Source organism: Scyliorhinus canicula, chromosome 13, assembly GCF_902713615.1.
Source record: "Scyliorhinus canicula chromosome 13, sScyCan1.1, whole genome shotgun sequence".
In the NCBI taxonomy this organism is placed as follows: Eukaryota; Metazoa; Chordata; class Chondrichthyes; order Carcharhiniformes; family Scyliorhinidae; genus Scyliorhinus; species Scyliorhinus canicula.
In genome coordinates this window covers 64,610,825-64,637,946 of record NC_052158.1, presented here as the reverse complement: position 1 = coordinate 64,637,946, position 27,122 = coordinate 64,610,825, and the positions used below count along the sequence as shown (strand labels likewise).

At 48.6% G+C, this 27,122-nt stretch overlaps 1 protein-coding gene across 1 annotated transcript in view; it reads left to right on the top strand.

Moving 5' to 3' along the window:
* Positions 1-5,317: 5,317 nt before the first annotated feature.
* The window catches only part of LOC119975606 (zinc finger protein DZIP1L-like), a 38,575-nt gene continuing 16,770 nt past the window's right edge, over positions 5,318-27,122 (top strand). The window contains exons 1-5 of the mRNA XM_038815394.1: positions 5,318-5,459; positions 9,947-10,531; positions 22,211-22,295; positions 23,142-23,266; positions 25,533-25,694. Coding sequence (XP_038671322.1) covers positions 5,424-5,459; positions 9,947-10,531; positions 22,211-22,295; positions 23,142-23,266; positions 25,533-25,694 — 993 coding nt within the window. The 5' untranslated portion in view covers positions 5,318-5,423. The remainder of the gene's footprint in view (positions 5,460-9,946; positions 10,532-22,210; positions 22,296-23,141; positions 23,267-25,532; positions 25,695-27,122) is intronic.

The following is a 27,122-nucleotide window of genomic DNA, read 5'->3' as shown; positions in this document are numbered from 1 at the left end:
CACCCCCATCTACCTCCCATGGTGTCTCTGTGCCAACTCATGCACCTTGCCCTTCCCTATGCCCTTTCATAGTTCCATATCACCTTCATGTTCCCTCTTGCCCCTCCATGAACCATCAATAGCGACTGACCCCATACCCGCCATAGGCAGACCCCAGGAGCCATTTGGAGATGAAAATAAATAAACTAACAATCAAATACAGCCCTGACTCATGCACACTTGATAGCAAAATCTCCCATCCATGGAAACCCATTCAAAGTTTTAAAATCTGAGTTGTTAATCAATCATAAAAACTAACATGCTTCTATTCATTAGCCATTCAAAGATAGCTCATCCTTTACTGCCTCTTTAAATTGTCAATCAGACTCTGAACTCCGAACCCCCTGCTGAGATAAGTGGTTTTAAAACTTAGCCAAGCATTCATAATGAAATAATAATAACCCCGAGGAAAATGCCAGCAAAGAATTCTATTGAAACTGGAATGGGTAGTTATGTTTTTGGTTCTACCCTTTCGCAGATGACCTGTCAATCAAGCAATGCAGCAGACTTTTTTTAAACTTTTACTGACAGCTTGAGCCTTTGTTCCCAAGTATAAATAGCAGGGATTGAAAAAAAACTTCAATCATGACACTGAACCAGACCTTATCTGCCCTTAGAGACTATTTACTGCCATCAGTTCAGGACTCCCACATTGTGAGTAAGGCCCTCGCAACAGACAAAATGGTGTCTGTTTGAACTCGGTTCGAAATTCAAATGAGCTTGCTGAGTTTGATTTTCCGCCTGTGTGATTCAAGCTCGCCCGCTTCCTCCTGTTTGCATAAGTTGGATCTGTCAAAGAGCGGGACTGGGACTTCTGCCCCTGGGCCCTGTCCGCCATTTTTAAAAGTCGACAAAGACTTCTTGACTCCACAAAAACCCAGCCCATAATCTTTTCTGCTTTAAAAGGTAACTCGTGATGGAACACAAAGTGTTATATTGAGCGCCTCCAACGGGCAGCTTCATTGCGAGCGGAGACTGAAGCTCAAAGGGTGTTATGTGATCTTGTGTCAGTCTCCCACAGTCCACGTCAGTTTTGTACCAAAAGGGCACTTTAGCAGTGGAACTGCCTCCTTATAAATAGTCGTTTAGTCTTTTAGTTTAAGTTTGGCCCAGTGAGTACACTTCCACACTGTAATGCATATTGCAGGAGTGTTGGGTGCATTTATCTGGTGTGATTGTTCTAAGACAAAGGATTGCCAGGTGTGTCCAGGCATGTTGTTTGGTCACTCGTTTCCAAGCACTCGGTAGCAACTGATACAACATAGCTACACCGAGGAGTACCTGCCGTTTGCTGCAGTTTAGGGGACTGAACCCAGCATGTTGGAGAAATGGTAAGGACTGGAGAGCAGAGTGTGACTTAGGTAGCGTGTATCATTGAGCCACCGTTTGACTGCTCCACATTATATGCAAAGCATGTCAAAATTCCTGTACCAGCGCTCTGCAGGCTCCTTCCTCCATAACTTCATAAATGCAAATTTACTTAACGTTAGCTATTCTGCTGTGGGATTGCTCGTGGATGGAGTGGCGTGCGTCCCTGATACTCGGCGTTCTTTCATCCAGGCTGTGGAAGGGTGCATAGCAAGTCACAGATATGAACACTACTGCATCTCAAGGGTTTGACAGTGTTGTGGTGACCAGTGGCCATCAGTCGGGGAAGCAAAATCTCTCCCTGTGACTGATTTGGAATCGGGTCACTGAACATTGAGATGCATATTTAAAGCAAGAGTATCTTTGAATGATTGATAGCAAGTGGTAAGCACTGCTGCCTCACAGCTCCAGGGACTTGGGTTCTATTCTGACCGTGTGGAATTTGAGGGTTCTTCCCGTATCTGTGTTGGTTTCCTCCCACAGTCCAAAAGTGTGCAGGTTAGGTGGACTGGCCATGCTAGATTGCCCCTCAGTATCCAAATGCTAAGTGGGATTGTGGGAATGGGATGGGGGATTGGGCCTGGGTGGGGTGCGGTGCTCTTTCAGAGGGTTGGTGCAGATTCGATGGGCTGAATGGCCTGCACTGTAGGAATTCTATCATTCAATGGTTCTAAGACTGGCCATCGATGAGTAAGCCTTAACTTCCTGTTTTTACGTTGTGTCCCGTCTTTGTTCCACATTCTATCAGCCATCGAGCATGAATGGCAAATTAAAATTTGGGTTTAAAGTCTACCAGAATAACTTGCGCATTGACACTGGTGGATTTTTTGGGTCTGCTATTTGGTTATTTTGTTAGGGATGTGATAAAACTTGAGGACCAGGCCTCCCGTACTGATGGAGGCTTCTAGAGGAGTTAAACAATTATCCAAAACAAATCAACCTAGTTGGAGAACATACTTTTGTGACTGAATTGTGTCCTCTTTCCCTTTGAGCTGCCTGCTGAAGCCCATCTTTGATTGGTAATTTTGAATCTGAATATTCTTGCTTTTGAATGGCTCTCTGTTCTCGGTCTGCTTTGTTGGTGTGCTATGATTGGGAAATTGAAGCCAATCAGTGTATGTCATAGAATCATAGACTCCTTACAGTGCAGAAGGAGGCCATTCGGTCCATCGAGTGTGCACCGACCCTGTGAAAGAGCACCCTACCCAGGCCTACCCCTCCACCCTATCCCCATAACCCCACCTAACCTACACATCCTTGGAAACTAAGGGGCAATTTAGCATGGCAAATCCACCTAACCTGCGCACTGTTTATGTGCCACTACCCTTTGGTGTGTCGTCGGCATGTGCTATTTTTTAGAGAACAATGGACAGTCTATTGCAAGGTCTACCACAAGTCGGAGTAAACCTGAATGAGTTTTTGATAAATGGCTGGTCAGAAGCTGAACACCGAGCTAACTTAATAATAATAATAATCGCTTATTGTCACAAGTAGGCTTCAATAAAGTTACTGTGAAAAGCTCCTAGACGCCACTTTCCTGCGCCTGTTCGGGAAGGCCAGTACGGAAATTGAACCCGCGCTGCTGACCTTGTTCTGCATTACAAGCCAGCTGTTTAGCCCACTGTGCTAAACCAGCTCCTGTTTGCAGGTGTTTGCACCTGAGGGAAGGTGCTAAAGACATTTCTAGAGGCTGGAGGAAGAAGGATAAATGTACTTTTCAAGCGACTGAGGTAGCCTATCTTTGGTATCGTGTAGATGCACAAGGATTACGTCCTATGGAAGATGAGGTCAAAGCCATAAAGAAGGCACCAGCCCCCAGAAGCACATTTGAGCTCAAGTCCTTCTTGGGAATGGTGAATTACTATGGGCATTTTCTGCCAAATTTGTTGACATTATTGGTCCCTTCGCATATGCTACTAAAGAAGCACCAGAGTTGGGTTTGGAGGACGCCTCAGAGAGAAGATTTAAACAGAGTAAAGCTATTGTTACATTCATTGAGTTTATTGGTGCATTTCAACCCGTCTAAGGCTGTGATGCCTCTTCAAATGGCGTTGGTGCAGTATTGTCCCATAAGAATATCTCGTGCACTCTGTGAGGCCAAAAAAGGCGACTCTCAGGCTCGTCAATAGTATGTGGGGTAAGTGAGTTCCACCAGTATGTACATGGCAGGCACATTATTGTTGTTACGGCCCACAAACCGCTCTTGGGTCTTTACAGAAGATAAAGCTATTCTGCCAATTGCATTGGCAATAATTCAGCATTGGGTGTTAATTCTGTCTGCCTACGAATATACATCCAAGCACTGACCTGGGACACATACCACAAATGCAGATGCGTTTAGTCACCTGTCTTTACCAGAGTGTAACACCACCCCCCAGTACCATGAGAAATTGTCATGGTGATGAATTTCTTGGATGTGTTGCCAGGTTTGGTGCAGCAAATCAAGTACTGACCAGCAGAGATCCGCTGTTGTCTACATTGAGGCACAGGATACCAAGTGATCCAGTGAGCCAGTTTGTGAAGTGGTCAAACCATACAATATAGGAAAGGATGAATTAAGTTGCGATGATGGCATCATACTTTGGGGAACCAGAGTAGGCGTCCTTGTACCAGAAGGGAGTTGCTCCTAACCGAATTGCACAGTACCCATCTAAAATGAAGGGTGGCTTTGAGCCAATCACAGCCCAAAAGACTTGGCTCTTGGCCAGAGTTATGCAAAGTGGCCTGGCGTTGATGCCAACATTGAGAGGAGGATCAGTGCCAAATGCAAGGTTGCCTGTTACAGCTCCCACTGTACCCTTGGGAATGGCTGGGCGGGCCATGGGTACGAATTCATGTTGATTATGTGGAGCCATTCTTGGGCTCAATGTTTTTGCTCCTTGTTGATGTCCATTCAAAGTGGATGGAAGTGTTTGAAATGAAATTGACGATGTCGTACACCGCAATTTAGAAATTGCATCAGTGTTTTTCGATCCACTGGACATCAGAAGTCATTGTGTTGGATAATGGAACAGCCTTCACGAGTGCTGACTTTCAAAATTTCACCTCCTTGAATGGTATCAAACACATCAGGACTGCGCCTAACCACCCAGTATCTATGAACTGGCTGACCGAGGAGTCCAAACCTCCAAGTCGTGTCTTAAGAAACAGTCGGGGCGACCCTGGAGACCAGAATCTCACCTTTCCTTCTGGGCTATAGAACCACTCCTACTCTACAACGGGAATGCCACCCAGCAGAGTGTCTTAGGACCAGACTGAGCCTGGTATTTCCCAATTTGCCAGGGAGGGTAGAGGCCAGTCTGCAGTCAAAAGAAAAATCATGATTCAGGCAAATCAACAAGGTTGTTTTTGTGTGTGTCAGAAATGTTGGATGCTGCTCGAGTTGGGTCCTGATGTTTTAGGCGGGTTGGTTTGACGTTGACTGCAACTGGATGCAGAGAAGCTAGAAACAAACGTCTAACACCGGAGATGATCCAACACGGTTTTATTTAAACTATGGACGGCTGTACATGTTCAGCTGTGGGTTGACTCTCTACTAATCCTACTGACGACCTCTTACTGGTTCGACCAGACTTACTAGCTACCACATGGCAATAATGTCCACTGACTTGTGCACTCAGACTGTCTCAGTGTCTGGGTCCCGAAAAGAGCGGGAGTCTTAATGCCCTGTGAGCTTTATAGTGGTGGTGTCTTGTCTGGTGATTGGTTGTTCTGTGTTGTGTGTTCATTGGTCATCCTATGTGTCAATCACTGCCTGTCTGCATCTCATTATATACATGAGTGGATATTATGACAGGTCCCAGGAGTTGTATCAAAAACAGGACCTTTGTCTTATGAGGTGGATGTACAAGGAAGAATCATCTGGATACATGTAGACCATTAACGAGGGTGACAATTGTCCCAGCAGTCACTACTGCCACCTAAAACCAGATTGCCAGCAGGAAACGCTGTTGACTATCCAAGCAGTGAAGTGAACGAGCCTGTGACATGCATGTCTGTCGTCCCCATGGAAACGGATGAAGCTGAGCTACCAGTATCTGAGGAGATGCTGGGTATAGTGGTTTCTGCAGAAATTTCCCCAGTGGAAGCACCCTCGACAGAGGAGTTACTCTTCTCCACTAGAAATCGGAAAACACCAGAAAGACTCAATATATGATGGACTGATTGCATGTGTTTATTATTCTAATTATTGGGGACTAAGTAACTTAATTATCATTGATGGGTAAAATAACTTGGAGAGGGAGGGATGCAGTGTTTGTCCTCTTTGTGGGGCGATCTGTTGAGAGGATGACATTGCCCGGTACCCAATCAGGGACCGGGGTGGGGGGGGAATCACTATAGAAAGTGTGGGGTTTCTATATCCGTTTGATCCTGGAACCTGACTTAGAGCCACAAGGCTGTGAGCCTCTGCATTGAGGTGGTATGGAAATAAACATTGCAGTTGCCATTTTTCGAACTGGTGAATGGGAAATATTACAGAACCGTAACAGTAATTTTGTGTCTCAATAAAAAAGCTAGTTGCTGGCTTCACAAGATTAATACCCGTAGGAGAAATAGTTCATTCCTTTGCTGCTGAAGATTCTGATTGTTTTATAACGGTATTGAATTCAATTTGTGGCATCGTTGTTATTTTAAATTGGAATGCACTGCGAGCTGTCTTTACGTGATCAATATATTCTTGTTCTCATGGCGATTACAGCTGTTTAATTCTTCCATTCTGAAAGATTTGGTCAGATTTTTTTCTCGATCAAACTCTCTGCCCTTCTCCCCCCTGCCATTCCCCCCTCTCATCAGCCCCTTTCCACCCCCGGCAGCCTCTTCCCTCCCCAGCACCTTTTCCCACCTTGCACTGTTCAGTACCAGCCTATTCCTCTCTCTCTCTTTCCCCCTCCCCCACCTCCTCCTCCTTTGCGGGTCTTGTTGTGAAAGGGCTGGTTCTGAGTTCTTGTGGAGGAGATTGTGGTGCTGTGTGGTATTTGTTTCCACGCGGCCTGAAGGTATCTGACCTGTTCAGGCTCGAGTGTCTGTCTTAAGATCTTTGCTGCAGGAACGGAAGTGAGATAACAGGCTGTCTGCTCAAAACTGTAATTTCCCTTCTGCGCCTTGGGGAATTTCATGAGCCTTAGTGGCAATTTGTGCTTGCTCAGCCTGTAACAGAATAAAATTGCTCAAGATCGGCTTCACAGAGGCCGGTCTTGGTGACTGGAGGGAAAGAGTAAGGTGATGGAATTATGGCCAAAGATGTCGATTTTGAGGAGGGTTCTGTTGGGAGACGAATGAGATCGCAAGATTGTGACTGCGGGAGAGTTTTGCAGAGTGCGGGTTCAACCTGCACATGCAGAGTTTTATTGAAGTGGCATCAAATTTCTGTAACTTGAGGGTGGGGACAGTAAGAGAGGTAGGCCCGAGTCGGATGAATATTTTACAGGCATGTCGTTGCAGTTGTTATTTAGCTAACTGGTGAATGGGAAATATTACAGAACCTGCACACAAATTTTTCTTAATAACAGGTTAGGTACTGGAGGAGGTAGGGAGTGAGTGAGAACATGGAGGAGCCTGCAGGACATAAGCAGGGTTTTCAAATTTGATGTGTTGTTGAACAAGGATCCACTAGAGGTTGACCGGGACTGAAGTCAGAAGGCAACATGCCTTTGGGCAAGATAGGGTGCAGATGAAGGTATTTTAAAAGAGCAAAACTTTCAAAAGTTCCCAAACTCCCAGCCAGAGCGTTCACAATGATGAAACGTGCCAATACTGATGGACAGGGTTTCACAAATTCTGGAAGTTGTGGGTGAGGGAGGAAGTTATGTAGCCTACTCAAGGGGAGATAAAGGCACAGTGGTTATGTCACTGGCCTAGTAAGCCGGGGACCCAGGCTAATGCTCTGGGTTCATGGGTTCAAATCTCACCTTGGCAGCTGGTGGAATTCGAACTGGAATATCAAACTAATCTCAGTAATTGATTGTTGTAAAAACCTTCACTGACTGAGAATGTCTGAATGGACCCGGAAGCTGGTTGTACCTTTCATTGTGATTCCTGAAAATAGAAAGATTTGCATTTGAATTGTGTTTTCACGATCAGCAGATGTTATAAAGTGCTTTACTACCAATGAAGTATTCTTGACCAGTAGTGATTGTTGTAATGTAGCAAATGAGACAGCCAATTAGCACTCAACAAACTCCTCCAAAGAGCCATGTGACAATAACCGGATACCCAGGATTTAGAAATGTTGGCAAGAGGGATGAATGTTGGCCAGGGCAACCAAGGAGAACTCCCCTGCTCTTCCTTGGAGTGCTGGCATGGGATCTTCTATATCCGTCCAACTTAGCAGGCCTTCATTTAGCACCTTGCCTGAAAGAAGGCACTCTTGGGAGTGCAGCACTCACTCTACTGCTGTGGAAATGCTGTGCGAAAGAATGCAAATGGCGGAAGCTTTATTGTGCAGGACGTAAGATTGAACTGGAAAGTATTCTTTATTTTGAACACGGGGAGTAGGGGTGGGGAGGAAGGAAAGATTTTGTTTAACGTTTCTGAGTGTGGGGCGGGGTTGGTTGGGGGACTGTGGGGTTGGGATGGTTTAAATGTTGGGCAGAATTCGTGATCAAAGAACAAAGAAAAGTCCAGCACAGGAACAGGCCCTTCGGCCCTCCAAGCCTGCGCCGACCATACTGCCCATCTAAACTAAAATCTTTTGCACTTCTGTGGTCCGTATCATTCTATTCCCATCCTATTCATGTATTTGTCAAGATGCCCCTTAAACTTCACTATCGTCCCTGCTTCCATCACCACCTCCGGCAGCAAGTTCCAGGTACCCACTACCCTCTGTGTAAAAAAACTTGCCTCTAACATCTCCTCTAAACCTTGCCCCTCGCACCTTAAACCTATGCCCCCTAATAATTGACCCCTCTACCCTGGGGAAAAGCCTCTGACTACCACTCTGACTATGCCCCTCATAATTTTCTAGACCTCTATCAGGTCGCCCCTCAACCTCCGTCGTTCCAGTGAGAACAAACAGAGTTTATTCAACTGCTCCTCATAGCTAATGCCGTCCATACCAGGCAACATCCTGGTAAATCTCTTCTGCACCCTCTCTAAAGCCTCCACATCCTTCTGGTAGTGTGGCGACCAGAATTGAACACTATACTCCAAGTGTGACCTAACTAAGGTTCTATACGGCTACAACATGACTTACCAATTTTTATACTCAATGCCCCGGCCAATGAAAGCAAGCATGCCGTATGCCTTCTTGACTACCTTCTCCACCTGTGTTGCCACTTTCAGTAACCTGTGGACCTATACACATAGATATCTCTGACTGTCAATAGTCTTGAGGGTTCTACCATTCACTGTGTAGTCCCTACCTGTATTAGACCTTCCAAAATGCATTACCTCACATTTGTCCAGATTAAACTCCATCTGCCATCTCTCTGCCCGAGTCGCCAAACGATCTAAATCCTGCTGTATCCTCTGACAGTCCTCATCGCTATCCGCAATTTCACTAACCTTTGTGTCACCCGCAAACTTACTAATCAGACCAGTTACATTTTCCCCAAAATCATTTACATATACTACGAACAGCAAAGATCCCAGCACTGATCCCTGTGGAACATCACTAGTCACAGTCCTCCAATCAGAAAAGCACCCTTCCATTGCTACCCTCTGCCTTCTATGACCTAGCCAGTTCTGTATCCACCTTGCCAGCTCACCCCTGATCCCGTGTGACTTCACCTTTTGTACCAATCTGCCATGCGAGACCTTGTCAAAGACCTTAATGAAGTCTATATAGACAACATCCACTGCTCTACCTGCATCAATCTTTGTGACCTCCTCAAAAAACGCTCATTTTCGTGAGACATGACCTCTCCTTCACAAAACCGTGCTGCCTCTTGCTAATTCGTCCACTTGCTTCCAAATGGGAGTAGATCCTGTCTTTCTCCAGTAATTTCTCTACCACTGACGTAAGGCTCAGTGGCCTGTAGTTCCCTGGATTATCCTTGCTACCCTTCTTAAACAAAGGAACAACATTGGCTATTCTCCAATCCTCTAGTATGTCACCTGAAGACAGTGAGAATCCAAAGATTTCTGTCAAGGCCTCAGCAGTTCCCTCTCTTGCTCCCTTCAGTATTCTGGGGTAGATCCCATCGGACCCTGGGGACTTATCCACCGTAATATTTTTCAAGACGCCCAACACCTTGTCTTTTTGGATCTCAATGTGACCCAGGCTATCTACACACCCTTCTCCAGACTCTACATCCACTAATTCCTTCTCTTTGATGAATACTGATGCAAAGTATTCATTTAGTACCTCACCCATTTCCTCTGGCTCCACACATAGATTCCCTCCCTGTCCTTCAGTGGGCCAACCCTTTCCCTGGCTACCCTCTTGCTTTTTATATACGTGTAAAAAACTTTGGGATTTTCCTTGATCCTATTTGCCAATGACTTTTCGTGACCCAGGGTGGGCATGGTCTATGGAGAATGTTGGTTGAAATGGAAGATGGGTGGCATGACTATATTTCCTTTCTTCCCTCTCCTGTAGCCTTTCATCAGCAACGTTTATTACCCCTCTCCGTTCCAGTGGACAAGACCACAGCATTCTCGTGTGGCAGAGTTCATGATATCATCGCAAGGCCAGTACACGGGAATCGGGATGGGCTTTGGGGCCTTGTCGCTGGGCCCTGGCGGACTGCCCGTTTTCAAATTCCGGACAAGACATGAAACCGTGGACTGGAGACGCTTTAGCGCTATAGACGTGGACCGGGTGGCGAGAGAACTGGATGTCGCCACCTTGCAGGAGAACATTATGAGTGTGACCTTCTGCAGCCTGGACTCGGAGAGGTGCCCGTGGTGCCAAAACTCGGTTGACCCCGTCCTGTTGAAGGTGTTCAAGCTGGCCCAGCTGAACACCGAGTACCTCCTTCACTCTCAGGAGCTCTTCACAAACAGCATTCAGTCCCTGGAGGAGCAGCTGCAGGCTGCCACTGAAGAGCTGGAGAAGAGCAGGCAGGAAATCGGGAAACAAGCGGAGGAATTGAAGGCTGTGAAAGAGGAGGGCCGGCGCCGCAAGAAGATGATCACAACTCTCCAACTGCTCGTACAGGCGGGGGCCAATAACTATCACAAGGTACCTGTACCTCAGTCTGAATCCGGTTCACTCATATTTTCTCCTTGTGTGCGAGTTTGAGATGGATACAGTTTAAATCAGGGCATGCCCACGCCATCCTATGCCAGAATGAATTTCAGGCCTATTAACTTATTGGCCCTGCGTATCAATAGGTCCATCAGTTATGTAAATCCTAAGCCTGATGGTGCACCATTGTCAGTACTAACAGAAAGGGGAGGAAGGGCTTTATGATGGCATTTGGTTGCAATCTCCCACCATCTAGGTTCCAAAATGTCGGATAGCTGTTTAACACTTTTTCCCTCCCAATCTGATAACATGTCTTAATATTGGTTGAAGCTGAAATCTTGGCCAGGACAGTGGGCAAACTCTTCTACTCTTCCACAGAATCCCAACAGTGCAGAAGGAAGTCATTCAGCCCATAGAGTCTGCACCGGCACTCTGAGAGAGCACTCTATCTAGGCCAACTTCCCCCATCCTATTCCTGTAACCCCGCACGTGGCCTATACACCTAACCACATCTTTGGAATATGGGAGGAAACCGGAGCACCTGGAGGAAACCCACGCAGGCACGGGAGAAAGTGCAAACTCCACACAGATAGTCACCCAAGGCCGGAATTGAACCAGGTCCCTGCCGCTATGAGGCAGCAGTACTAACCACTGTGCTGCCCATGGTTATTTGATGTGCAGCTGAGAGGGCTTGAATTTCACATTCTATCCAAAAGGTGACATCACTGATAGCGCCGCAGTCCTTCAGTACCAGACTGAAATGTCAACCTGGATTATGTGCTTGAGTCTCTGGTAGGGTGGCCAGCAGTGTAGAGTTAGCAGCATGGGACAAAATCAGGCAGGTGACTTTGTTAAATGTGGACAGGAGGACAAGAGACTAGTCCTTTAAGCTGGAGAAAGTCAGTTGCAAATATGTGAAAAAGACAGGAGAAAAATTGCATTCAAACATGATGTGACCACGACCAGCATTGGTCCACAACCCCAGATACATGACCTCCAGCAAGGTAAAAAGAATACAGAGGCAAATTCAAGTAAAGCTTAAAAGAATTGAGTAAAATATGACAAAATGCCTATAACCATTAACAAGCCAGCAACATCTGTGGAGAGAAAAGCAAAGTTAACATTTCAGGTTAATAACCATTCATCGGAACCTACTCTCACAATGAATAGGATTTTTCTAATCCCTCTACTTTGCAATTTACCCTCCTCTCTCAAGCATTGGTCCGGCTTTCCTTTGTATCGCTACAGGGAATCCTGAATCCAGGGATTTCGCAAAGCTTTACTTAATCTGTTCCACAGGGTAAGGATGCATTGTGAATAGCAATCCTTCTTAACATCCCTCTCCACACTACCCCCTTCTGGCTCCAATATCTCCCATGACTTAAGAACTGATTTAATGTCAATCTGTCATATTCCCTATAAGCCGGTATTTCTTTAACGAAAATAGCCTCAGCTCTTGGAGCCTTAAGACTGCCCATCACTTTGTTCATCTTTCTCTGGGGCTTTGATGTGTCCTTCGGTTTGGGGCTCAAACCTGGACACACTACCTCCAAGTGTGGCCACACAAAAGCTTTCTACAGACTTGAGATTAGTGCCATTGGAACTATATTGTCTTGTCTGAGCAATAAAGCCCTACCTGCCTCCTTCATGGCATTGTAAAGGCATGACATCTGAGGACCTTGTCCTCCTTTATTGAATCACCTAGCGTTTCAGAAGCTATCTTTGATCTGGCTGAAGTTTTGCCTTCTGTATTGTGTGAGGGAAGCTTCTCATATATCTATGTGACAGACTCTGTGTCTACTTGGACTTTACTTGGAAAGACAGGAGTCATATATCATAGGCACATATTAGTAAAGGTACACACATGTTAGCAAAGATACGTACACCCACATTAGGAAACATACATACATATTAGGAAACAAACACACCACAGGCATACAAACACGCTTACAAAATACACTTGTGAATGCGGGCATTAGGAAACATGCATGTGTGTACAGGCACGCGCATGTTATAAAACAGGCATATGCACACGTTAGGAAATGGGTGCATGCTGTGCTTCCTTTTCTGTTTGCACATGTCCACGTGCTTCCTAGTGTGCGCAAGTTAAGTATAACTAAATCACCTGGCTGTCTCTCTCTCTCTCTCTCTCTCTCTGAAGAAGCCCCCTACTTCCTTGGGGTCCTTCCCTCCCAAATGAAGGAAGCTATCACCTTGTTGACTCCAGGAAAGAACGATTTGGAGAGAAAAGTGGGGAGACACTGAAAAAGAGATAAAAACCTCGGGAGGACATTGATTTTAACTATCTGAATCCTGCCCGCCAAGGACAAGGGGAGGTTATCTCACTTTTGCAAGTCAGATTTAACCCCATTCATCAGACTAGCATAATTTAATTGATGAAGTGAGGCCTCATGAATTCCAGATAATGAAAGCTAGACCTGGCAAGGCGAAAAGGTAACATCCCCAGATAGGCTCCCCTCCCTGGGAGATTCCCAGTTGTCCAAGTATTCGCTCATGTCCAAATCCATCGTATACCCCGAGAAGGAGCCAAAATGCCAAAGTAGCTTCGTTATCTCATTCATGATGGAGACTGGGTCCGTGATATAAAGAAGCAGATCATCTGCATAAAAGGACAGCCTATATTCCTTCTCTCCCTGCTTTATCTCCATCCAGTCAGTGGAAGATCTTAACACTATGGCCAGTGATTTGATTGCCAAGCAAACAGAAGTGGAGACAATGGAAGGCCCTGCCTCGTGCCCCTATTCAACTGAAGTAACCCGAGCTCAAGGTGTTTGTGTGAACACTAGTGGTGGGAGCCCTGTACAAAAGACAAATCCAAGATATAAACTTTGGCCCGAAACCAAACCTCCCAAGAACCTCAAATAGTTGCTCTACTCGACCCTGTTGAATGCTTTTGCGGCGCACATTGAGACAATCTCCTCCAGTTCGGGCACTGGAGAGGGGGAGAGAACGATATTTAATAACAGCATATATTGGTTGGCAGCTGCTGAGCTTGACAAAACCTGTCTGTTCTTTCGAGATCACCACTGTAAGGCAGGGCTCCAACCGCATTGCCAGCACTTCAGCATTCAACAATGAGATAGGCTGATACAACCCCCACTCTGTAGGAGCCTTATCCTTCTTCAAAATCAGGGAAATAGAAGCTTGCACCAATGTAACTGGCAATACCTTCCCCGGTACTATGAATCATTAAACATGTCCAATATCAGTGGGATTAACTGACCCACAAATTTCTTGGAGAACTTGATGGGGAATCCGTACGGGCCCGGAGCTTTACCTGACTGTATTAAACCGATATATTCATACCCTCCTCAGGGATCAACGGGGATTCCAGCTCCTCCCTTCTCTCCCTCTCCACCACCGGGAAGGACAACCTCTCCAAGAGCTGCATCATGGGCGACCTCTCCTCTTGGGGGGGGGGGGGGGGGGGGGGCTCCACCTCAAGGATGGAATCTACTAGCCTCTGCAGCTCCACCCTCCCAATCCTTTCCCTGTGTGACTTGTAGCGAATTATCTCTCCGCTAATGACCGCCTTAAGGGCCTCCCATAATGCAGAAGGTGAGATAGACTCTCCTATTAAAAGTAATGTATTCCCCAATGGCGGAGGATATTGTGGTGTCTGTAAAACCTCAGACACTTCGACCAGTTTATTCATCAAACGTTTTACCCGGATATCTTTATGTACGAGGCGAACAAAGGACAACACACGTATTAAGTTCAACCAAGTTTATTTAACTCAACAGCACTAACCCTTAAATTATCCCAAAATCATTCACTTTTTTAAAAGAAAATATTTTATTGAAGCATTTGTAAGTTTCACAGTTTAACACATTAATATTTCTTAAACAACCGCGCGGGCCGACACACGCAAAACACCTAAATAAAGAAAAAACAGAAAGCATTGCCCCCTAATTCCCTGTATACTAAGTTCCCTGTCCTTATCTAACATTGCCATGCCACCTGTTTTCCTCCCCCCACCCCACTGCTGACGTTCAATTTTCCTTGACGAAATCGATGAACAGTTGCCATCTCCGGGCGAACCCCTGAGTTGACCCTCTCTAAAAGCGAATTTAATTTTCTCCAGATTGAGAAACCCTGCCATGTCGCTGACCCACACTCCTGCCTTCGGGGGCTCCGAGTCCCTCCACCCCAGCAAAATCCGTCTCCGGTCCACCAGGCAGAGAAGGCCAGGATATCGGCCTCCCTCCCCCTCCCCCCTTGGGCCCCGGATCTTCCGATACCCCAAATATTGCCAGTTCTGGACGCGGGAGGTGCACTCCCTTCCAGGACTTCTGACATAACGTCCGCGAATCCCTGCCCGAATCTCCACAATTTCGGGCATGCCCAAACCATATGTACATGGTTTGCCGGGCTACCTCCACCTTCTCAAAGGATCTGTTCATCCGAGCTGCCGTCATGTGGCCCCTGTGGACCACCTTGAACTGGATCAAGCTAAGTCTGGCACACGACGAGGATGAATTGACTCTCTTCAAGGCTTTTTCTCACAGTTCAGTTTCCAGTTCTCCTCCCAGCTCCTCTTCCCACTACCTCAGGGGTGGGAAAACTACGGCCCGCCAAAGGTCTTTATGCGGCCCACCAAGTCATTAAAAAAAAAAAAATTTTTTTTTAAACTTTTAAAAAAAAATTTTAATTATTTTTTTAAGGTCAATGGGGGGGGGGGCTGTTGGGTTACTTACTGGTATAGGGTGGATACGTTGACTTGAGTAGGGTGATCATTGCTCGGCACAACGTCGAGGGCCGAAGGGCCTGTTCTGTGCTGTACTGTTCTATGTTCTATATGAGGCGCCCAGAATCATAACCGGGTGAAGTAATTTATTTACTTAATATACTATGCGGCCCTTTAAAATTGTGAATTTCTGAATGTGGCCCTTGCACGGAAAAGTTTGCCCACCCCTGCACTACCTCTTCACCTCTCTGATAGGGGCCCCTTCCCACTCCATCAACTCCTTGTTTATCCCTGAAACCCTCCCCTCTCCAACCCCTATTTTGACATCACCTTATCCTGTAGTCCCCTCAGGGGGAGGCGAGGAAAGCTTTGAACCTGCCTCCGTACAATTCCCGTACCTGAAGGTACCGAAACCCGTTCCCACCCGGCAACTCAAACTCCTCCTTTAGTGCCTCCAAGGTCGGAAAGCCGTCCTGGATGAATAGGTCCTCAAATCTCTCAATCCCTGCCCACTGCCATCTCTTAAAGCCCCCATCCAGCCCAGCCAGAGCAAACCGGTGGTCGTCACAAATCGGTGACCACACTGATGCCCCCTCCAATCTCATGTGCTGCCTCCATTTCCCCCACACCCTTAGGCTGCCACCACCACAGGGCTTGTAGAGGACCGAGCCACCGAGAACAGCAGAGGCGCCATTAGTAAAGCCTCCAAACTCGTCCCTTGCAGGATGCCGCTTACACTCGCTCCCAAACCGACCCCTCCCCCACTACCCACTTCCTGACTATTGATATGTTGGCCACCCAGTAATAGTTAATCAAGCTCAGGAGGGCCAAGCCCCCTTCTCTGCAACTTCGTTCCAGGAGTGCCTTCTTTACTCATTCATTTTCCTGAAAACAGCCTTTGGAACAGAAATCGGAAGACATTAAACAAAGAAGAGCAGTCTTGGAAGGACCATCAGCTTCACCCTGAATCTGCCACACCGGCGTCAGCAGGAGCATGTCCCATCTGTGGAAGTCTCTTTTCATTTGATCGACCTCTTTTCCCAGATTTAACTTATGAAGCTGCCCCCAATCCTTAGCCACGTGAATCCCCAGATATTTAAAACTCCTCTCAGCCACTTTAAAAGGTAACTCCTTCAGTCTCCTTTCCTGCCCCCGTGCCTGGATCACGAACATTTTGCTCTTTCCCATATTTAGCTTGTAGCCTGAAAATTGCCCAAATTCTCCTAGTATCCTCATGACTTCGGCCATCCCCCACACCGGGTCTGTGACATAGAGCAGCAAACCATCCGCATAGAGAGAGACCCTGTGCTCCACCCCCCTCCTCACTATCCCCCGCCAGGCATTCGATGATCTGAGGGCCATTGCTAAGGGTTCTATGGCCAGGGTAAATAGTAATGGGGAGAGTGGGCATTCCTGCCTTGTCCCCCGACAGAGACTAAAGTATTCTGACCGGACTTGGTTGGTTTGCCACCGGAGCCTGGTATAACAACCGAATCCACTCCACTAATCCCTGCCTGAACCCAAACATGCCTTAAATATCCCATAGTTACTTCCACTCCAAAGCCTTCTCCTACTGCCACCTCAACATTGTGCCTCTCCGCTGGTATCATTATAACATTAAAAAGCCATCAGGTCCCTGCCCTTCACAAATCCTGTCCGATTTTCCCTGATTACCTCCGGGACACGATCCTCTATTTAATAAAATTCCACTGGGAATCCATGAGGTCCCGGGGCCTTCTCCGATTGCATTGCCCCCAATCCGTCTATCACCTCCCCGATCCCAATTGGGCCCCCCCCAGGACTTCCACCAGCTCCTCATCTACCTGACGGAATTCTAGCCTCTCCAAGGAATTGATTCATACCCTCCTCCCGACCGGAGGTTCCGACTCGTATAGTCGACTATAGAATTCACGGAACACGACGTTAACCGTCCCCGGGTCCATCACTACCTTTCCCCTCATATCCTTTATTTTCCCTATTTCTCTCGCCGCCTCCTGCTTCCTCAGCTGATATGCCAGCATCCTGTTAGCTTCCTCCCCATCTTCATATATTGCCCCTTTTACCCTCCTCAGCTGTCCCTCTGCCTTCCCTGTGGCAAGGAGCCCAAATTCCATTTGGATTCTCTGACGCTCCTTTAGGAGACTCCGCATATTTCCTGTCCGCCTGTACGATTTCTCCTACCAACCAGTCCAGCTCCACCTGTTCAGTCTTCTCCCTATGAGCCCAAAACAAAATACATTCCCCTCTAATAACCGCCTTCAATGCTTCCCACACCACACCAGCCGCGGTCTCTCCTGTGTCATTGTCGTTTATATACCCCCAAATGGCCTCCCTCACTCGCTCACAGATCTCATTGTCCGCTAACAGCCCTGCATCTAATCTCCACTGTGGGCGCTGGGACTTTCCTGTGCTTACCCGCAGGTCTATCCAATGTGGCGCGTGGTCGGACACCACAATTGCTGAGTACTCGGTGTCCTCCACCCAGTACAAAGAAATCTATCCTGGAGTGTGCCTTGTACACATGAGAGTAGAACGAATAGTCCTTGCTCCGTGGCCTCTCGAAACTCCAAGGATAAACCCCTCCCATGCGCTCCATAAACCCCCGCAGTTATTTCGCCATTGCTGATACCTTCCCTGGCCTAGAACTCGACCGGTCCATTCTCGGATCTCGGACCGTGTCGAAGTCACCCCCTCCCATAACCAACCGGTGCGAGTCAAGGTCCGGGATCATTCCCAGCACCTTCCTGACAAACACAACATCATCTCAGCCTGGGGCATATATATTTACCAACACCACTGCCATTTCCTCCAGTTTCCCGCTCACCATAATGAATCTGCCTCCTGGTCTGCCTCTATCTTCCCTACCTCAAATACCACCCTTTTGTTAATCAGGGTGGCCACCCCCCCCTTGTTTTAAAGTCCAGTCCTGAATGGAATACCCGTCCGACCCATCCCTTCTTCAGACTAACTTGGTCTCCCAGCTTCAAGTGTGTCTCCTGTTGCATGGCCATGTCCACTTTTAGCTGTCTCAAGTGTGCAAACACATAGGCCCTTTGACCGGCCCATTCAGCCGACAAACATTCCACGGAACCAGTCTGGTGGGGGGGATCATGCCCCCCTCCCCTGTCGATCAGCCATGGCCTTTCCTAGGCCAGCCTTTAGCCCATGTCCCACACCTCCCCTGGCCCGCCCCTCGGCAGCCACCGCCATCTGGTCTCCATCTCCAACCTCCTAAAAGTCCCCTAGTCTTCAGCCCCCCCCCCCTCCCCCCCCTTACCCCCTTACTCTGTCTCACTGTGAGAACATAAGTTCTCAAAACAATAGCAACAAACACAGAAAGCAAACAAACAATCCCCCCAAGGTCCGTGCGCAGAGGCCCACCCCTTCTCCCTTTACAGCATCTTATCAGTCCCATCACCTTCAGACTGAGCCGAAAACAATAGAAGAAAAATCAAACGGGATAAGAAAAAACATTTTTTGCGTGCAAAAACTCAAACATCTCTTTTTACTTTCCCTCCCCTAGAACATCGGAACTTAAAAACTTTTTTTACTGTACCTCAGTGCATACAGCGACGGATCAAAATCAAACCAATCCGAGAGATCTTTCTTTTCCCGATCACCGCAACTTAAGTTAGTGAAAGACTGAGATTTTAAAAAAATATAAAGCGGCACAAAACCTTTAACTCGGCCCACTACCATCTAGATTTTAAAGTCGTTATGCCTCTACCAGATTATTTTCCTTCATGAAGATCGCCACTTCTTCCGGCAAGCCAAAATACACTTCCCGATTCCCGTAGGTCACCCAAAGACAGGCCGGGTAGAGCAGTCCAAATGTTATTCCCTTTGCATACAGGACCGCCTTAACCTAATTAAAACTCGCCCTCCTTTTTGCGAATTCTGGTCCCAAGTCTTGATACCCCCCCGATCTCCGAATCTTCCCACATGAACCGTTGCGTCTGCCTGGCCCACCTCATAATACGTTCCTTGTCCAGGAACCGATGCAGCCTCACCATCATCGCCCTCGGGGGGGGGGGGGGGGGGGGGGGGGGGGGGGCTCACAACCCTCGGGTTTACCGGCCTGTTGAACGCATCTTCCTCGAGCATCTTCTCCAGCATCTGCCCCACATACGCACCGGCATCCGATCCCTCCTTTCCCTCTGGCAGACCGCCAATGCGGGTATTCTGGCTGCGAGAACGGTTCTCCAGGTCCTCCATCTTCTCCAACAGCCGTTTATGTTGAACCTGTAGAATATTAATTTCCATTGCTATCACAGTGGACTGCTCCTCTCGTTCCACCGCCAGCTCCTGCAACCTTTTGGATAGCCTGTCCCACGGTCGTCACTTTCTCCTCCACCCGGTCGACCACCTCCTTAATCGAGGCCACCGCCCAGGCCAGGTCCTCCGCACACTCCTTACAATGCCGGACAAAATTCTGATCTAAGTTTTTAACCCACCGATCCATCGTCCATTGAGCTGGCGTGGCCGAACTCTGCTTCTCTGCCATTGCATCCGCCAAACTCTGAACTTCACTCCCAACCGACTTTTGATTTCTTCTTTTCCGATTGTTTCTTGGGCGCAGCACCATAAACTAGGGGTTGTCTTCTTCTCCTCTCGCTTTTATCCACTTATGTTGAAAAATTCCCATGGAAATCCAGCTTAAAGGCCGTTAAAAGACCACTGAGAGCGAGAGCCGCTAAATGTGAGACCATTCACCCCATGGTCACCACCGGAAGTCCCCCAAAATCATTCACAAAAGGGTCTCGCTGGCTGCTTCCTTCCGTCTCTGGTCAGTCTTCCGAATCGTCACAGTCACCTTCATGCCGAGTTTTCACTAGGGTGTGTCCTGATGGTCTACCTTTACTCCCCTCCCTTTGAACCTTTCCAGAAATGTCTCTGGCCCTCAGTCAGGTCTTGGGAGGAGGTCCCAACACCCAATGGTGATGACCGCTTGACGGGACACCAGGGACCCGCCCCCTGGTGTCCATCTCCGGTGGCGTTGTTGCATGTAACCTGTTGCTGCATCAGGTAACGACGGAAAGCCAAAAAGTCTGACTCGATCTGGGCAACGCAAAACAAATCATAAGAACATAAGAACTAGGAGCAGGAGTAGGCCATCTGGCCCCTCGAGCCTGCTCCGCCATTCAATGAGATCATGGCTGATCTTTTGTGGACTCAGCTCCACTTTCCGGCCCGAACACCATAACCCTTAATCCCTTTATTCTTCAAAAAAATATCTATCTTTATCTTAAAAACATTTAATGAAGGAGCCTCAACTGCTTCACTGGGCAAGGAATTCCATAGATTCACAACCCTTTGGGTGAAGAAGTTCCTCCTAAACTCAGTCCTCCCCTTATTTTGAGGCTATGCCCCCTAGTTCTGCTTTTACTCGCCAGTGGAAACAACCTGCCAGCATCTATCCTATCTATTCCCTTCATAATTTTATAAGTTTTTATAAGATCCCCCCTCATCCTTCTAAATTCCAACGAGTACAGTCCCAGTCTACTCAACCTCTCCTCGTAATCCAACCCCTTCAGCTCTGGGATTAACCTCGTGAATCTCCTCTGAATACCCTCCAGTGCCAGTACGTCCTTTCCCAAGTAAGGAGACCAAAACTGAACACAATACTCCAGGTGTGGCCTCACTAACACCTTATACAATTGCAGCATAACCTCCCTAGTCTTAAACTCCATCCCTCTAGCAATGAAGGACAAAATTCCATTTGCCTTCTTAATCACCTGTTGCATCTGTAAACCAACTTTCTGTGACTCATGCACTAGCACACCCAGGTCTCTCTGCACAGCAGCATGCTTTAATATTTTATTATTTAAATAATAATCCTGTTTGCTGTTATTCCTACCAAAATGGATAACCTCACAGTTGTCAACATTGTATTCCATTTGCCAGACCCTAGCCCATTCACTTAACCTATCCAAATCCCTCTGCAGACTTCCAGTATCCTCTGCACTTTTCGCTTTACCACTCATCTTAGTGTCATCTGCAAACTTGGACACATTGCCCTTGGTCCCCAACTCTAAATCATCTATGTAAATTGTGAACAATTGTGGGCCCAACACGGATCCCTGAGGGACACCACTAAGTGATTTTGGATCTTTAACAACTCAGTCAAGCATTCATAATGAGCTCAGCTGGAATCACCACCCTTGGGAAATGTCAACAAGTCTATTGAAACTGCAGGAACAGATAGTAATGGTTTTCCTAAACTAGATCAGGTGGCCTGTTAATCAATGCATTTCAGTGTGTTCCTTTTTTACTCTATAACTGACAGCTGCAACTTAGTTGTTTTAAAGGGCTGGGAATTTAAATACTTTCAGATCATGATATTTAAACGGATGGTCTGCAGATTTATGACTCCATAAATGTGTGATTAAAGGTCTTTGAATGGGGAGAATAGGTTCTGTTTAAACTCGGGACACATTTCAAATGGCCCAACAGGTTTGTGTTTTGCTCCTGTGCAATTCATGCCCCATTCCCTTCCCTCTACCGACCAAAATTTGACTGGCTTAAAATGGTGGTGGGTATCCCATGTCCAGATCCTGCCCGCTATGTTGAAAGGCGTGCAGAGCCATCCTACTCCATGGAAATCTGCCCTTAGTATATGGATATCTGCCCCTAGTACACACGGGCCTGCAGCTTTTTGTTCAGCCCAAATTGTCAACGCTCTGGTAATCACAGTCGGTGAGTGGTCAGAATGGCTGGTGTGAGAATGGGCTGCTGTGTGGGTGAGCTTCACGGGCAGTGGAGTGGCACATTGGCATGTGTGCAGAGAGCTATGCTTTGCTGTATTTGAGCTGCAGATACTTAATGCTCTACTCTGTGTACCTGAAATGGAAATGTTGCATTTTGCACCGTTGATCTCCCTTAAACTGATGAGTACATCGGGTGAGGCTCAGTCTGGGAATCCTGATTGTTTTTTCCCACCATTGATTTTGTTTTTCCCTTTGCAGTGTCAGCTTTGTGACAAGGCATTCCTGAACTATTCCTTCCTTCAGGGACATGTTGAGCGCCGACACCCAGAGATTACTGAGAATGGTAAGCGATCTTTCTCAAATTTGCAATTGAAACAAGAATGGAACACGCTGGAAGCTTGCAGCACATCATCCGTAACCCCAACAGATCGGCGAATGTTTCAGTCAATTCTGCCTTCCTCAACATTCACTGTTCTTGTTTGAATTTTCATCATTTGATGCTTTATATGCTTGTTATTTCAAATTCCAGTTTAGTTGGATGAAGCCTATTGGTGCAGCTTTACACAAATATCTCTGATCTTTCATTGTTTCTTTAAATGTTGGTAAGAATGTACATGGGCATTAAGAGTCAACCCCAATGTATGGGACTAAAGTCCTATATAAGTCAATCCTTGCCTCCAGGATCTCCCCCTGCCCCAGCCACCCCTCGGTCATCAATTCATCCCTTCCCCACCTGCGTTGGCTTTCAAACCCCCCCCCCCCCCCACGCCTTCAGACCTTCCCTGTTGTCTCCAGCCTTCTCCAGCCCACACCTCCAAAGCTCTCACCCGTCTCCCCCCAACTGCCTTAGACCCTCATCCCCTTGCCCCCTTGATCCAGACCACTCCTTCCCACCTCTTACCCCACCCCACGACTGCCTCCAAATCGTCGCCTCCTCACACCCTCTTGCCTCCTGACCTCCTTTCCCCCCCATCCCACCCTCCAGCTTCTCCTCATCTCCAGGCCCCCCCTTCCAGCCCCCCCCCCCTCACCCACCCCATATTTTGGGGGACCTGACCATCAATTAGTATCTAATGACATCTGAAACAGCCTTTGGTGGGGTGACCGTGGATCAGACTAGGCCTGTCAGTAGGTTTTCCTTTCAGTTACGTGTCACGTTAGATCAACCTTTGCTGTGATTGTCTTTCAGAGAGAAAGAAGCAGTATCGGACGGAGCAGATCGAGGATGAGATCATGGAGCTCAGGGAGCGGCTGCGGATCAGCCAATCACAACTGGAAGTTGAGCGTCAAACGGATTCCCTCCGCCGTGGCAAGGTTAGCTGCGCTGGAGATGGGTGGGTGGGTTGGGGGGGGGGTCCTCGTCGCTATACATGATTTCAAACTTTGAGCAAATATGTGTCACGTGGGAGGTCTTGTGGCGCAGTGAGTAGTGTCCCTGCCTCAGGACCAGAAACTCCAAGTTCAAGTCCCACTCGATGGTTAAGGAACGTGCGCTCATAAAGTTGATGGCACAGTGGCGCAGTGGTCAGAGCTGCAGCTTCACTGCGCCAGGGACCGGGGTTCAATTCCAGCCTCGGGTGTCTTTCTGTGTGGAGTTTTTACATTCTCCCCAACTGCGTGGGTTTCCTCTGCGTGCTCTGGTTTCCGCCCACAGTCCAAAGATGCACAGGTCAGGTGAATTGACCAAGATCAATGCGCAGGGTTACGGGGATAGGGCAGGGAAGTGGGTCTAGGTAGAGGGCTCTTACGAAGGGCTGGTGCAGACTCGATGGCTCGAGCTGTCTCCATCATCACTGTAGGGATACTATGGACAAATGGGATGATTGTCAACTTGCAGCTTCTTCCTATGGCAGGCAATAAGGGCAGGAGAGATTCCAGGTCAGTTCCTCGCCCTGGATAAATAGGGAGGGTTAACGGTTGGAAGGGCAGCTGTCAAACCATCATTAATTTCCAACAAATTGATATCAAGTTCCCAGGGCAGGGAACGTGGGGAAGGCGGAAGGATGAAGAGGGAGGGTGCAAGTATCACCTGAACTTTGTGTGCGTGAATTAAACACGCACAGGACACAAAACATGACAGGAATCCCTTTGGTGGATATCTATGTCCACTGACTCATTAGAACAGTATCAAACTTGTGGCAATGTGATGTCAAATACTAAATTGGTTTGCATCATCTTAATTGAAGCTGGTGTTGACACAATTGCGGTTGTGGTTTCCTGTACCCACTCCAGTTTCTGACAGTGAGTGGGTGGGTAGGTATCTAACGTTGATGCTAAAATCTGGATGGACCCAAGGCAAAGGGCATCAGAGCAGCAACAACCAGCAAAGCCCACAACGTGTCCGGACACAGGGTCCCAGTTACTTTGCCGTGGAGAGGGGATACATGTGAGCAGGGCACATCGGAATGGGGGCTGCCCTGGGCCCACCACAAGACCCTGAGTAGGCCTGGGAGCAAAGCTGGAAAATCCGAGCCAAGTCTGAGGCTGGTACCACATAACCAAGGGAATGCGAGGCGCTGGTTAACACAAACCGTTACGGCAGCACAGGAAGGGAAAGAAAGAAGATTTGAATGGGGTGTGTAGAATAAGATTACTGGGGTTTGGCTAAAGCTCAGCAGCTGGTCCCAGGGCCTGTTGTATTCCCGAGATTTACTCCGAGCAGCTCCTTGCTAGACGGATATTTGAGATTGACGGTACTCACAGTGTGCTGGGTGGATATTGTGAGTCAGGACCCCCTGTTGGGAAGGTGCTGCTGGCTGGGCTTTGCTGGTCTGTGCCCAGAGCTGTGTGGGCGCTGTCCTGCTGTCGGCCTGTACCCAGAGCTGTCGGCCTGTACCCAGGGCTGTCGGCCTGTACCCAGGGCTGTCGGCCTGTACCCAGAGCTGTCGGCCTGTACCCAGAGCTGTCGGCCTGTACCCAGAGCTGTCGGCCTGTACCCAGGGCTGTCGGCCTGTACCCAGCGCTGTCGGCCTTTACTCAGCGCTGTCGGCCTGTACTCAGCGCTGTCGGCCTGTACTCAGCGCTGGCGGCCTGTGCCCTCCCAGGGCTGTCGGCCTGTACCTAGCGCTGTCGGCCTGTACTCAGCGCTGTCGGCCTGTACCCAGCGCTGTTGGCCTGTGCCCTCCCAGGGCTGTCGGCCTGTACCCAGCGCTGTTGGCCTGTACCCGGCGCTGTCGGCCTGTACACGGCGCTGTCGGCCTGTGCCCGGCGCTGTCGGCCTGTGCCCGGCGCTGTCGGCCTGTGCCCGGCGCTGTCGGCCTGTGCCCGGCGCTGTCGGCCTGTACCAAAGGCTGTCAGCCTGTACCCAGTGCTGGATGAGCTGCACTGTTGGTCTCTGCTGGCACCGGGAAGGTGACAAGCCCCGGTGACGCTGCTCTTTTGCCTCACATTTGACAGAAGTCCCTGCTGTTCTGCCCTCATGCCATGTATGGGGGATGGGCAACTGGCTTGACTCCTGACCCCCACCCCTCCTCGCGGTTATCACCATCTGGCTGTTACCCTCTGTGTTGGAGGCATTACCATTGACTCAGTGAAATACTTGTAGACTGAGCTGCTGCAAGTCTTTGTGCTTCTCAACCAGGAATTGGAAGATTCCCGCAGGAGAGACGAAGGAGTAAGGAAGGAGTTTGATAACTGGAAGGAGGAAGAAAGGAAAAAGTTCTTCCAGGAGATGGAGCGTCTGAGACAGCAGCTCCTAATGGAGTTCCAGGATATTGCGGTGAAGAACCAGTCCATTGAAGCAGTAAGTGAAATGTGTTTGAAATTGCTTCATTTGGTTTAATTTGACGTAGGAAGTGTGTTGGTTGGGATGTGGCCGCAAGGATTTCAGAATAGTATGGGCTGCAATAGGTCTATTCAGCCCTGCTGGTCCATGCTGGCGCTTGTGATCTGCGTGAGCCTCCTCACACTCTATCAGCATATTTCCATATTCCTTTCTCCCTCGTATTTGTATCCAGCTTCCTCCTAAATGCCTCTCTTCTATTCTCCGTTAGCTGTGTGGATCGCACTCTTGCCAGTCTCTGACTACAAGCTAAGTTTGTAAATGTTCATACTCTAGTCTGTTTGAATGGTGACAGTCTGCCACCAAGACCTTTTCCAGTCAGAGTTGTGTGTGTGTGTATGTGTCCACCGAGAGCTGGAGGCCAAAGCTGCGGGGAAGGCTTTATGGATTGACAACCCATGTGCTGGTGACTCCAGGGATCCATCCACCACGACCACCACCACCACCACCCACCCACCCACCCACCGGATCCATCCACAATCACAGCCCAATCTTCTCAAATCCCTGCACTTCCCATCCTTCCTTATGCTGCCAAGTTATCAAACAAAATGCATCAAACAGCACTAAATTGAACTGATTTGAGGTTGTGTTTGGCTGTAGGGTTATAGTTTTCGCCCATTGAAGATGAATAAGCAGCATTCTGTGCGTATTGGTACCTGTACGTGCTAAATACATTTAGTGTGTGCGGTGGACGTCATTTTATGATCCATTGCTGGATTTTAATACTTCAAACAAAGGCTTTGCCATTGTTCCAGGCAATGATGCACCCAGATAAATGTGTGTGAGCATGCCAGGTCGCTCGGCGACATCCCCTCTTCACAACTCTCTGGATGTATGGGTGTCCCCCCCCCCCACTTTCCAGGTGGCTTCTCCCCCCCCCCCCCCCCCGCTCTTTGATTGACTGAGCACCCCCCCGCCACCTGGGCGGGTATCTCCCCCGCCCCTGCTCTCCGGGAGGGTGGGTATCCCCCCGTCCCTGCTCTCCGGGAGGGTGGGTATCCCCCCGCCCCTGCTGTCTGGGAGGGTGGGTATCCCCCCGCCCCTGCTCTCCGTGAGGGTGGGTATCCCCCTGCCCCTGATCTCCGGGTGGGTGGGTATCTGCCCCGTCCCTGCTCTCCGTGAGGGTGGGTATCCCCCTGCCCCTGCTCTCCGGGAGGGGGGGGGGGGGGTATCTGCCCTGCCCCTGCCCTCCGGATGGGTGGGTATTCCCCTGCCCCTTCTCTCTGGGAGGGGGGGGTATTCCCCTGCCCCTGCTCCGGGAGGGTGGGTATCCCCCCGCCCCTGCTCTCCGGGTGGGTGGGTGGGTACCCCCCTGCCCCTGCTCCGGGAGGGTGGGTATCCCCCCTGCCCCTGCTCCGGGAGGGTGGGTATCTGCCCCGCTCCTGCTCT